This window comes from Selaginella moellendorffii, unplaced genomic scaffold (genome assembly GCF_000143415.4).
Source record: "Selaginella moellendorffii unplaced genomic scaffold, v1.0 SELMOscaffold_2, whole genome shotgun sequence".
In the NCBI taxonomy this organism is placed as follows: domain Eukaryota; kingdom Viridiplantae; phylum Streptophyta; class Lycopodiopsida; order Selaginellales; family Selaginellaceae; genus Selaginella; species Selaginella moellendorffii.
Window position 1 is genome coordinate 4,078,268 of NW_003314263.1, and position 12,381 is coordinate 4,090,648.

The 12,381-nt window shown below is 42.6% G+C and overlaps 1 protein-coding gene across 1 annotated transcript; it reads left to right on the forward strand.

Moving 5' to 3' along the window:
• Window positions 1-337: 337 nt before the first annotated feature.
• On the forward strand, window positions 338-2,431 carry LOC112341331. The gene is made up of 2 exons (XM_024661262.1): window positions 338-1,495; window positions 1,595-2,431. The coding sequence occupies exons 1-2, from the start codon at window positions 338-340 to the stop codon at window positions 2,429-2,431; spliced, it is 1,995 nt and encodes a 664-aa protein (XP_024517030.1).
• The last annotated feature ends 9,950 nt before the right edge of the window (window positions 2,432-12,381 follow it).

Sequence of the window (12,381 nt, forward strand, 5' to 3'; positions counted from 1 at the left end):
AAGTGGTTGATAGTGAAGCTAATCTACTTGCACGAAGTAGCATTGTAGTAGCTTTGACTAAATTCTCGATGATGGTCCATTATGCTATATGTTGGTACTTTATTTCCTTGAGTTTGCCCATTAGGTGTTGGAAAAGGGTTATAGCATTCACTTGGTATGACTTGTTGGTTGATCCATTAGCACTTGGAATCATAGTTGCCGAAAAACGTATGAAACTAAAAAAACGTAACGTTTTAAACGCATTAAAAAACGCCGTTTTAAACTCCTAACGCGTTTGCACTATTTGCGAAAAGAGACAAGAGTTTCTTTAGGGTTTCTTTAGGGTTTCTTCAGGGTCATGTCAGGAATTGGAGGACGCCGCGAATGCTGGAGCTGGAAGCATGTGATACGAGCAGAGCGGCACTGGACATGTAAGTATTGTCATGAGATTCACACTGGGGGAGCGGAGCGAGTGCGAGCACATCTCGCTGGAGTTCGGGCAAGAGGTGTGAAAACGTGCAAGGCAATGAGGGAGATCCCTTATGAAGTTCTTAAAAACGCTCGCAGCAGTTTTTCCGATTTCGAGCTAGCAGACCCAGCAGATGCTGATGATGGGCATCTGCTGCAGCAAGCCGCACAGGGTTCAGGGGGGCCAGCAGAATCTATGGTGGCAAGCACGGAGAACTGGTCCAGTGCTGGGACAAGCAGAGCAGCGAAACGTAGATCCTCGGATGGAAATTTGGTGACATTTTTTGATACTGCTTCGGCTGAGGCACTGGATGATGCTGTTGCAGAGTTCTTCTTTGCCGAGAACATCTCCTTCAACACAATCCGAAGAGACAACTTGAAGAGAATGCTGAAAGTTGCCGCAAAAGTGGGGCGTCCAGCGATTGACAACCTCATGGGATATGAGAAGTTGCGGACAACTGAGCTACAACGAATATACAACAACGTTCAGAAGCGGCTTGAAGATGTGCGGCTAAGTTGGAGGACATATGGTTGTACCATTGTCACGGATGGCTGGTCTGATATCAAGAAGCGGTCTCTTATCAACTTCATGGTTAGTTCTGTGAGAGGCTCAATTTTCCTGAAGGCTGTGGACAGCAAGAATGCGAAGAAAACCGGAGCATGGTTGTTTGAGCAGCTGAAACAAGTGATTGCCGAGGTTGGTGCGGAAAATGTTGTGCAGGTGGTGACAGACAATGCAAGCAACTGCGTGGTCATGGGGGAGCTTTTGCAGCAGGAGTTTCCACAGATTGTACACGTTCGCTGCATTTGCCACGTTATGGACTTGCTGTTTGAAGATATTGGAGCTCTGTCTTGGGTGCAGCCTTTCGTCGATGGCTGTGCGAAGATAGTTACCTTCATCACCTCAAAGCCACGGGTTCTAGCTCTTTATAGAACTTTCTGCAAACGGGACCTGATAAAGCCTGTGACCACGAGGTTTGCTTATATTTTTCTCGTGATGTCTCAGCTTCTGGAGACCACGAATCTCTCCGGGCTTCGAAGAATGGTGGTGAGCCAAGAATGGGAGTGACTTGACTGGTCTAAGAAGCTGGAGGGCCTGGAGCTGCGATCTCGTGTTCTCAATGACTCGTTCTGGGAGCGGTGCGAGAATTTGTTAATTTTGCTCGGACCTTTACTTCGAGTTCTTCGACTCGCTGATCGGGAGGGGGCGACTTCAGGCCTCATCTTTGAAGCTGTTGATCTGCTGATTGAGAAGATGGACGAGGGAGCTCGAAACGGAATTTATGCACATGAGGAAGTGGGACAAATCAAGGATTTCCTACTTGAATCACACGGTCTGAAGGAGGCAAGGTGGTATCAAATGCACAACGTCATTCATGGAGCTGCTTTTGCTCTTCATCCTCTGTTTCTGGGGGATAACTCAGAGAACGACAAGCTGGACAATGAGGCACACGGGAACTGGTTGGAGTACATGCATGTTTATAGCGGAGGTGATCTGGACTTGCAGCTGAGATTGCAGGCACAGTTTGAGAGGTTTCGGCAACAGCTTGGACGGCAAATGAGGTTACCTGTTGCCAAGGATCGGGAGACCAGAAAGTTTCCAGTAACCTGGTGGAGTTCTTTTGGTTTAGAGATGCCTGATCTACGTCGCATGGCTCTCCGGATTTTAAGCCAGGTTGTTTGCGCTTCTCCATGCGAGAGGAATTGGAGCTCATGGAGCTTGATACAAACAAAGCGCAGGTCCCGCTTGCTTCCCAAAAATGCTGAGAAGCTGGTTTACATTCATACAAACTTGCGGGTTGTTCAGAAGCTGGAGAGTGAAGGTTTGAGGATGCTGGAGATTGATATAGACAAGCTGGAGTTGGAGCCTCATTGGAAAAGGATTTTGGATCTGCAAGAAGCTTTTGAGGAACCAAATCAGGCTGCTGACGAGTTTAGCATTGATGAAGGAATGGAAGACGATTCGGAATCAGAAGACGACTAAAACGGCTTCTTCTTTCATTTGTTTTATCGGTTGGGTTTTATAAACTTAATATCAGATTAAAGTGTATTTAGTAAATATTAGTGTTTTCTTAATCATTTTAGGCTTTAACATGTAAACGTTTGATTGCCCTGAAAAAAACGTTTTAAACGGCATTTAAACGTGGACGCGTTTGAACGTTTGCACGTCTAGCTGCAACTATGCTTGGAATAGATTGTTGGATGGAAAAGATGTATAGTTGGGGCATTGACATCATTAGCACTTGTGTTAGTGGAAGTGGCATTGTTATTTTAAGTGATAAGGAATTTTCCTTGAACCTTGATTTTCCATGTCATTTTTCTTGTTAATGTTTTGGCTTCACATTGGATCTTGAAGGTGATTGAAGAAGAGTGTTAATGCAATGTGCATATCCGAAGATGTGGTCTTCGTGATCAAGCCTTGGATGTTCATTTCACACTTTGTGAATGTCGGTGTTGGATATCGGTAAGATGGGCAAAGATGTTCGATGCTTAGACATATTGTTGAATCATAAGAATTTGTGTTGAGGTGAACCTATATGAAGTTGTTAGTAGGAGGAAATTGGTTGAGTCTTGAAAGTTTGCATTCCTGGACTAAGAGTCATTCTTTCTCTAGGATGGAAAATTTTCCACAAATTTTCTTAGACTTTTCAAATGGCTGATCTGTTAGTCACTTTGCCGAAAACCATTCCATTTTCGTAAGCCAGTACAAACTAATGAAGGGGTTGAAGTTGACTTCAGTTAGCTTAGACCTTGGTAGGTAGTTTGTATGATGCAACCCAAAAGGGATGCTGACTTTTGGGGCTAAGGCAATTGAGTTAGATAGAGTCTGGAGTTGGTGTAGAAAAGTGGCCGATATGCTTTTCTAAGAAAGGTGACCCTTGTGCCTTTCTTCTATAGTGTTGTGCTTAGTGGCAGGTTGGACCTTGCATTTCGTTAAGACTCTATGAGAGTAGTGAGCTCTCACTAATCTTGACTTAGTCTTGGCGGTTCTGCGCCTTTGTAGCGCACGTGGTTTTTACCCTTTATCCTATGGTGATTTACCATAGGATAACACCACGAAGCGGAACCTAAACCTATGTGCCACGTGTGGAACCCGAGTTTCAAAGCCTTGGGCCACTAAACGAAAGAATGGTGCCAAACTCCCAAACGTGGAACCAAGGAGTGATGGAACCAAACCACGGAGCAACTCCCGAGCATACAGCCCAAGGAGCGAAGGGACAAGAGCCCAGAGCGACTTGGAATAGTCCTGGAGTTCCCAGCATCCCAATGCCAGGACCAGCACGCAAAACGGAGCCAAATAGAGTCTGGTGCTATTTCGGCATACTGGTGGCTTAACGTGAGGATATGGGTACTTTACCAACTAGCATGGAATGGAACTTGGGCTTAGACCCAAGCCAAATGTAAAACAAGGACAGGCACGCAAGCGGGAGCTAGACTATGCCTCAGGTTGGTCGGCCATGCCCGACCTACCCACTATCCCTACTATACATTTGGAACCCCCCACAACCCCCCCCCCCCCCCCTTGAGGAACACACGCTTTGGGCTTTCACCCCAAGCCTCCCTTAGTATCAAGAGTTAGTCTCTAGGACAAGCTCGAAACTTACTAAATATGGAATGGCGTTAGATTGCGAATTTGGACACGGGACGAACACCATTGTGTTCAGGCCAATCTCTACATTCCGTAGATATGCCAAATGAGTGAATTTAGACACTTTCCATAAATAGCATTTGGGACCAAAATGAGACTAATAGAAAGGGTGTGATAGCGAGGGTGTTTGGTAGACACGGTAAGCTATCATCCAGCGATATTGAGGGACCAATCTCAATACACGAGGGTTCTTGTCAAGCCAGTGCAAGACAGAGCAAAAGAGAACTAACAAGCCAGCTAAGTATGCTCAGCTAAATAGACACTTAGGAATTCCTTCCTTATGCTCATCCAGCCAAGTACAGATGCTAAGCCCAGTTTACTAACACTTGAACAAGAGGGACTGATAAAGGGTCCAGCAATACTGACCTCCTGCCATCGTGGCAATAAGGTAAGAGTGTCCGTAAGGACTGGCCAAGAGATAACTTTTGATACCCGAAGTCACATTTGCGACACTCTCCCCCCCTTGGGAAGATCGACATCCTCGTTGATGCACACTCGAGTCTAGAATACCGCCAAGGAGACAACTCCAGAAAAAGTTCACGGTACTCACACTATGTGAGAAATGCATCAACTTAAATGAGTTAGGGGGCAACCTCGTTGTCTAACACGGATGCGCTACTAGCTCAGACACCTTCCGGCCGTCGCTGACAAGGAAATGACCAATGAAGTCAGCCACCCTTGCTGCTCTGGGTGTCACCCAGCTACAAAAGTGTGATATGCCCTTGCTCGCAAGGACATAGAGAGAAAAGCCAGAGGCCCCAACCCTCCTGAGCAAAGAAACCAAACCCGTTTGTAAGGTTTAGATAGACTACTGTAAATAGGCAGTTAGTGTTGTTTACACGGTCACGCCCTTTTAACGGAATAAGGAACATCAACAGAGAGGCGGGTGATGTGACCAGTCGACAGTAGCTACCCCAAGAGAGTTTTGGGTGGTGATTCACTCGTGCTTTCTTCTAGATTTGTTTTGGTGTTGATGGCATTGAAGTGATGCCTTGTCATTGACATTGTTGATATTGAGATCTGAGTGAAATGAGATATTCTTCCAAGATTTGATATTGAGTTTCATTAGTCTTGATGAAAATAGTGTTGATGATTTGGCTTTAGCTTTGTGTTGTTGGCATTCATGCATTTGCTAGTTAGCAATTGTGTTGACGTTCAAATGAACTGAGTGGCAAGTTGAGTTAGTTGTGTTCTAGATGAGATTGCTTAGTTGAGGTTAAACTTTAGCTTTTCCTTGAAAAATGATTTAGTCGTGAACTATACTAGCCTTAGGAGAGGAAGAATTAGTGTTCGATATTAGAATGTTTGAGTCCTTATTGGATTTGAGTTCAGGATATATCGATCGTTGATGATATTTCTTGTGCTTGTTATGAAGTGAGTTACATCTTGCTGTAGATGGATTCATGGAGGATCGTTTAGTGACCACTTGTTGGGCATAGCTCCATTGTGCTTCGCTTTTGGATTGATGCAGAAATGCTTTTCATTAGCTTTGGCATTATGAAGTTTAGCTTATGGATGTGTTGAAGAAGATATTGTGGGTTGCATCACGATTTCTTCTTTAGCATTGAAATTAGCTTCTATGAGACTCGTGATCATTATTAGGCAAGACTTAGCTATAGGCTTCTTCGAGCTTTTGGTTCCTTGAGTTTTGTGCTCATTATTCCATTTGTTAGACGTTGTTGGGGAAGGCATTTTGGTTTGTTAGCTTCAATGTTGAAGTTAGTATTTTGCATCTAGTAATCATTGGTGATGCTTGATTATCATTTAGGATAGTTGATTATCTTTGTCAAAAAAATTTGCTTGATTATTGTTGGTATAGAATGATTTGCTATTCTTCGGGATGGTGAATTTCTTCTTAGCCGATGATTCTGCATCTCTTTATTGATGGGATGATTGATCTTTCATGATGGTTAGTTGCTCTTTTTGATAGCTTATGGCTTTTCACAATACCACATGTTCTTTATGGTTTGTTTTGGATTGGTCTCTTGGGTTTGAGATATCAATAGGATGTTGCTAACGCTTGCTAAAGCAACTTGAGTTCCTTTGTATTATTGACTAGGATTTACAGATTAGCCAGTGTGATAGTTGGCATAAATGAATATTTGCTGGTCTTGCCGCATTTATTCTGTTTTGTTGAATATTGCTCAAGTTAGTTTTGATAGATTAGCATGTTATTTCCTTCGGGTGATACATTCGCGAGTATTTTGCTTACCAGTTAATGATATTTGGTGTTCTTTGAGTTATTTTGGCATTCTATCTGCAATCTTTAATAGTTAAGTTTTATCATTGAGTGTCCTTGATGATATACTTGTTATTGGATGGTGCATCCTATGTTTTCCAAACATGCTGATCTTAGTGGTTCCTATACTCAAATATTGGTTTATTGGATGATAACTTACTTGGAATACTTTTGTGTTTTAATCTAAACTATATTCACTGATAATTAAGACTCTAAGATATCATTGTCTATGACTTTGCTATTGTTCATCTATTGATCTTTGAGTTTAGGCCAGTATAGGTAGACTGGCTTCGGCACTTCGTGTGCATGTTGAAATCTTTAGTCATGGGGTAGCTACTGTCGACTGGTCATATCACCCACCTCTCTGTCGATGTTCCTTATTCCGTGAAAGGGCATGACCGTGTAAATAACTCTAACTGCCTGTTTACAGTAGTCTATCTAAACCTTACCGACAGGTTTGGTTTCTTTGCTCATGAGGGTTGGGGCCTCTGGCTTCTCTCTCTATGTCCTTGCAGGCAGGGGCGTATCACACTTTTGTAGCTGGGTGACACCTAGAGCAGCAAGGTGTAAGCTTTTGAATTTGGACTTCCCGGGAGGTCACCCAACCCAGTACTATTCAAACCCAAGGACGCTTAACCCCAAGTATCCCAAGACCCTTAACCGATTGGAAAAGGGGGTGCAGTCTTATTCATGGGCCCTTTTCCCTCTATATTTGAACCCCATGGATCGTCTCTCAAGTCGTTCCCTTTGGTTGCTTACACAAAGGTGGCTGACTCTGTTGGTCATTTCCTTGTTGGCGACGGCCGGAAGGTGTCTGAGTTGGTAGCGCATCCGTGTTAGACAAAAAGGTTCCCCCTAACTCATTTAAGTTGGTGCATTTATCACATAGTGTGAGTACCGTGAACTTTTTCTGGAGTTGTTTCTTTGGCGGTATTCTATACTCGAGTATGCATTGACGAGGACGTCGATCTTCCCTAAGGGGGGAGAGTGTCGAGAATGTGACTTTGGGTATCGAAAGTTACCTGTCGGCTAGTCCTTTCGAATATTCTTTCCTTACTGCCACGACAGCAGGAGGTCGGTATTGTTCAACCTGTTATCAGTTTCCCACTTGAGCTAGTTGAGAAACTGGTCAATGACCGTGTATTTAGATCAGATAAACATAAGGTCGGAACCCTATGTGTTTCTTGCTGAGCATACTCGCCCTGGTTTGAGAAACTCCTGTCCTTGGCTTGCACTTGCTAGTATCAAGAACCCCCATGATATTGAGATTGGTCGCTCAATATCGCTAGATGATAGCTTACCGTGTCTGCCAAACACCCTCGCTATCATGCCCTTTGTGTTAGTCTCATTTCGATCCCAAATGCTATTTATGGAAAGTGTCTAGATTTGCTCATTTGGCATATTTACGGAATGTAAAGATCAGCCTAAACACAATGGTGTTCGTCCTGTGTCCAAATTCACAATCTAGCACCATTCCATATTTAGTAAGTTTCGAGCTTGTCCCAAAGACTAACTCCTGATACTAAGGGAGACTTGGGGTGAAAGCCGAAAGCGTGTGTTCCTCAAGAGGGGGGGCTGTGGGGGGTTCCAAATGTATAGTAGGGATAGTGGGTAGGTCGGGCATGGCCGACCAACCTGAGGCATAATCTAGCTTCTGCTTGCGTGCCTGTCCTTGTTCTGCATCTGGCTTAGGTCTAAGCCCAAGTTCCACACCATGCTAACTGGTGGAGTACTCATATCCTTGCGTTAGACCACCAGTATGCCGAAATAACGCCAGACTCTGTTTGGCTCCGTTTTGCATGCTGGTCCTGGCATTGGGATGTTGGTTACTCTAGGACTATTCCAAGTTGCTCCGGGCTCCTATCCCTTCGCCCCTTGGGCTGTATGCTCGGGAGTTGCTCCGTGGTCCGGTTTTATCACTCCTTGGCTCCATGCTTGGGAGTTTGGCACTGTTCCTTTGTTTAGTGGCCCAAGGCCCTGAACTTTGGGTTCCACACCACGTTCCTTGGACACGTGGCATGTGACACGTGGCATCTGTCACATGCCACAAAGAGGGTTTAGGTTCTGCTTCGTGGTGTTATCCTATAGTAAATCACCATAGGATAAAGGGTAAAAACCACTTGCGCTACAATATGCGTCTCATCTGCAGCCATAAGTACAGGAATTCTCCTAGCGTTTTTCTTCATATAAGCACTATACATTGCTTAACCTTGCTGGAATATGTGAAACTATAAACTCAATACTTAGTTTATGTATAGAAATCTCAAAAAACTATAGAAAAATACTTGAACTCCAACACTATAGCAAAGTGTCATTCTCATAGCTCGTCTAATTGTGGAAATACTTGGCCTAGCAAATTTTAAAGGATATAAAATCATGCATTTGTACTCTTTCATAGATTCAAATAGCCTCAAAAATTTGCTTCAACCTTGTATTCCATCGCTGCCTATTTACTGGCTGAGACAAATTCCTAGAGATATCCATGAGAAAATTCCAAAGCCTTGTCTTCCTTCAAATTTGCCATACCTTGCTACATCATAAATGCCCTTGCAAAATTTTCTAATATCCATGTAGGCTAAATCCTCTAAACAATGTTCACCAAGACCTCAAACTTTCATTGACAAAACAATTATTCTCTAGCACTGCTTCATAACTTGAGTCTCAAACCGTTGTACAAGCTAATGCCTTGATTGTGCATTAGCAAGAAGCTTTTTCAATGATAAAGTATTTAGCTGACAACCAACAGATGCAACCACTCTTTAACCTTTAGCAATATCACCTCTGTCATCCAGCTTGATTTGGTGAGTAACTCACATTCTAAAATCATTTCCATAAGAACTGAATCACACTTCAGGCATATTAGATTTGAAAAACTTTCATGATCAACTCAAAGGTATAATTTATGATGAAAAGTACTTTCAATATTAACTTTCGTCACAAGATAGATCATAGTTTGTTTAGTTTTTAGCTCAACAAACCATTCACTCTCAACTTATCTTGTAGAAATGGCTTTAAGTTTTTTTTGATAGTTATATGTTGGAAAATGATGTCCTCAACATAATTGTGTGAGGACATCCCTACTCCATTATATCTTACTATATTTTTAAAAACTAATCAAAGAAGTAAATTTATCTATTGTTAGAAAGAATTTAGTGATGCTTTGTTGTCATGCATTATTAACAAGAAGCTTGGAGGGATGGTTGTTAAAATCCAAATTACTAATTTTTTGTTTTACCTACAATTTATAGTGTTTCGTATAACTACTTCCACATGACCTTTGGAAACAAGATATTGCTCCATATTATGAGTGTAAGAGTCTAAAGAAAGAATTGAATTTGAATGCTAAAGAAAAAAATATATTTACTTTATCGTGGAAAGTGTTGAACTATATAATTGCACATTGTGCAATGAATCTTTATGCTCTCCAAATTGTTGAAATTACAATTTAGCCAAAGAACAAATTTGTAGTTTAACTCTTTGCAAATTTTAGCAACTTTTTCCATTATCTCATCCACAAATTGTTAGCTTATAGAGGCTGATGAGACCAAGGGGGATCTTGAATCACTACTAACTGAAAGAGTGATTTTCATAGTAAATTTATATCCTTAGTCTTCAAGTGAGATAAGATAAAATTCTTCAGGATATCTCATTTCACCCCACCTTTCAAATTTTTATTGCACTCGATGCATTGAATTCTAAACACAACTTTACCATTGAAATCTTCTATTGTAGCTTCAAAGTGATCATACTGTTTAGTTGTTCTCAATTTCACTTTAGCCTTTTGGATGTTATATTTCAATTGGAATCCAACTCATCTAACATCCTTATTTTTAACAATTGGATTTTCAATAGTTTTAGCAACCTGCTGATGTAAAAATGACAAGTCTGAATACCATACAATATGAATAAAAACATAAATAAAGAAAATGTGTATCACTTCAATCATATCAATGAAGCTTTATTGTTGATCTAACTCAACTTGAATAAGTACCACACCATCTCTAATCACTCTATTGCCATTTACTACCCACTTACTTTCTTGAGAGAATGTGATATCTACAACTTTTCCATCTTTAAAGTCAAGAAATCCCCATTTTCTTGGGATCACTTTATAAAAATCACTTTAAATCTCTAATCTAAAGGATGCATAAGTGATGCATAAAAGCACTCTACAAGCTCTCAACTTTACTTCCGACCCACCTTGCTTCTTGGATATAATCAACTACATCAATCCATTTACTATTGCCATTGATAAATCTACCCTATTTTGAAATAAGAACCTTTTCATACCCTTTGCGCATACCTAAATTTATCTAACAAAACCATATGCATATTCTATATGTATTAAGGGAGGTAATCTCACCCTTATAATGCACATACATCTATCCTAACCCTAAAAAAGAGTGGCCACCAAACTAAAGCCAAACTCAAATTTACAGGAGAACTAGGTTCATAGCCATACCTCACCATAAATAGAGACACACCAATAACTAATTGACGAGTGCTATTGTGAGAAAATTGAAGCAAAAGTAAATACTTATCCCATACTCTTTATTGAGTCAAATTTCCTATAAAAGACTTCAACAAATATTCTAATAGTTGATTTATATGCTTTGTCTACCCATTTGATTGTGGATGCTCACCATTACTTATGCTCAACTTAGTTTCTAACTTCTCAAAGACTATTTGCCAAAATTTAGATGTGAATTTTCTAATTATTCACAATATCATTCAGTAAACCATAAAGACTAAATAACCAGTCTATAAATAACTAAGCAAGTTTAGAAGCTTTAATCATCATCTTCACTAGGAAGAAGTGAGCTATCTTTATTAAATAATTTACAACAACTTAAATAACTTAATTTCCCTCAAAGGTCTTAGGCATTAGGGTTTTAGGGTCTATTAAAATGCATCCCACTTGTTCTCAAGTACATGTAAAGAATGATAAAGGGTACTGAATTTTTAATGATCAACTTTAACTACTTGATGTGAGACACAAAATCCCTAGGCCCCAAAGTGGAGCCGGAAGGGCGCCACATGGTAGTGGCCGAAGCGAGAGCCAAACGAGCGTAACACGTTTGGACCAAAAGCTCCGACTTGAAAAGTCAAGAGCGGGAGTGGAACTCCCAACGAAGTGCTCGAGGAACGAGCACGAAGCGAGCAAAAGGCGAGGCTCCAAAAAGGGACCCAAAAGGACCAACACATGACACGTGGGAGTGTCCGAGATGGAGTCCGAAGTGGAGTCCGAGGTGGACCCGAGTTGGAGTCCGAAGTGGAGTCCGAGATGGACCCAAGATGGACCCGAAATGGAGTCTAAGATGGACCCGAGATGGAGTCCGAGATGGAGTCCGAGATGGACCTGAGATGGACCCGAAATGGAGTCCGAGATGGAGTCCGAGATGGACCCGAAATGGAGTCCGAGATGGAGTCCGAGATGGACCCGAGATGGAGTCCGAGATGGAGTCCGAGATGGACCCGAGATGGACCCGAGATGGAGTCCGAGATGGAGTCCGAGATGGAGTCCGAGATGGAGTCCGAAGTTGAGACCGAGACCGGGACCGAGACCGAGACCGAGACCGAGACTGAGATCGGGACCGAGACCGAGACCGAGGCCGAGGCCGAGACCGAGCCCGAGCCCGAGTCCGAGTCCGAATCCGAATCCGAGTCCGAGTCCGAGTCCGAGTCCGAGTCCGGAGCCTGAGAGGGTGAAAGCCCAAAGCGTTCATCTCCCAGACCCTGGGGGGTTTGGTGAGCTCCAAAAGTATAGTAGGGGGAGGACTGCAGTGGAGCCAGTTTGGCCAGGAAAGGCCAGTTTGGCCCAGGAAGGCCAGACCCAGTGTTGGGTGATGAACTGACCACTGGGAAGTCCAAGACTAGAGTGAATACGGACCGACAAGCGGGGTAGCTTGGTGAAGTGTTCAAGAGCCGGCTCTAGTTCCCCCGGGAGATCGACTGGCCGATGCTCCCAGTCCAAGTGTGGGTGGCACTACCTACTTGGATACCAGGCGTGGCTCAACGGAACCTCGCTCTAAGCCCATGGCTAGAG

Coding starts and splice junctions, on each gene's coding strand:
- LOC112341331 (XM_024661262.1), top strand. CDS start 338: ATGTCAGGAATTGGAGGACGCCGCGAATGCTGGAGCTGGAAGCATGTG. Junction 1,496..1,594: donor CCGGGCTTCGAAGAATGGTG/GTGAGCCAAGAA, acceptor GAGCGGTGCGAG/AATTTGTTAATTTTGCTCGG.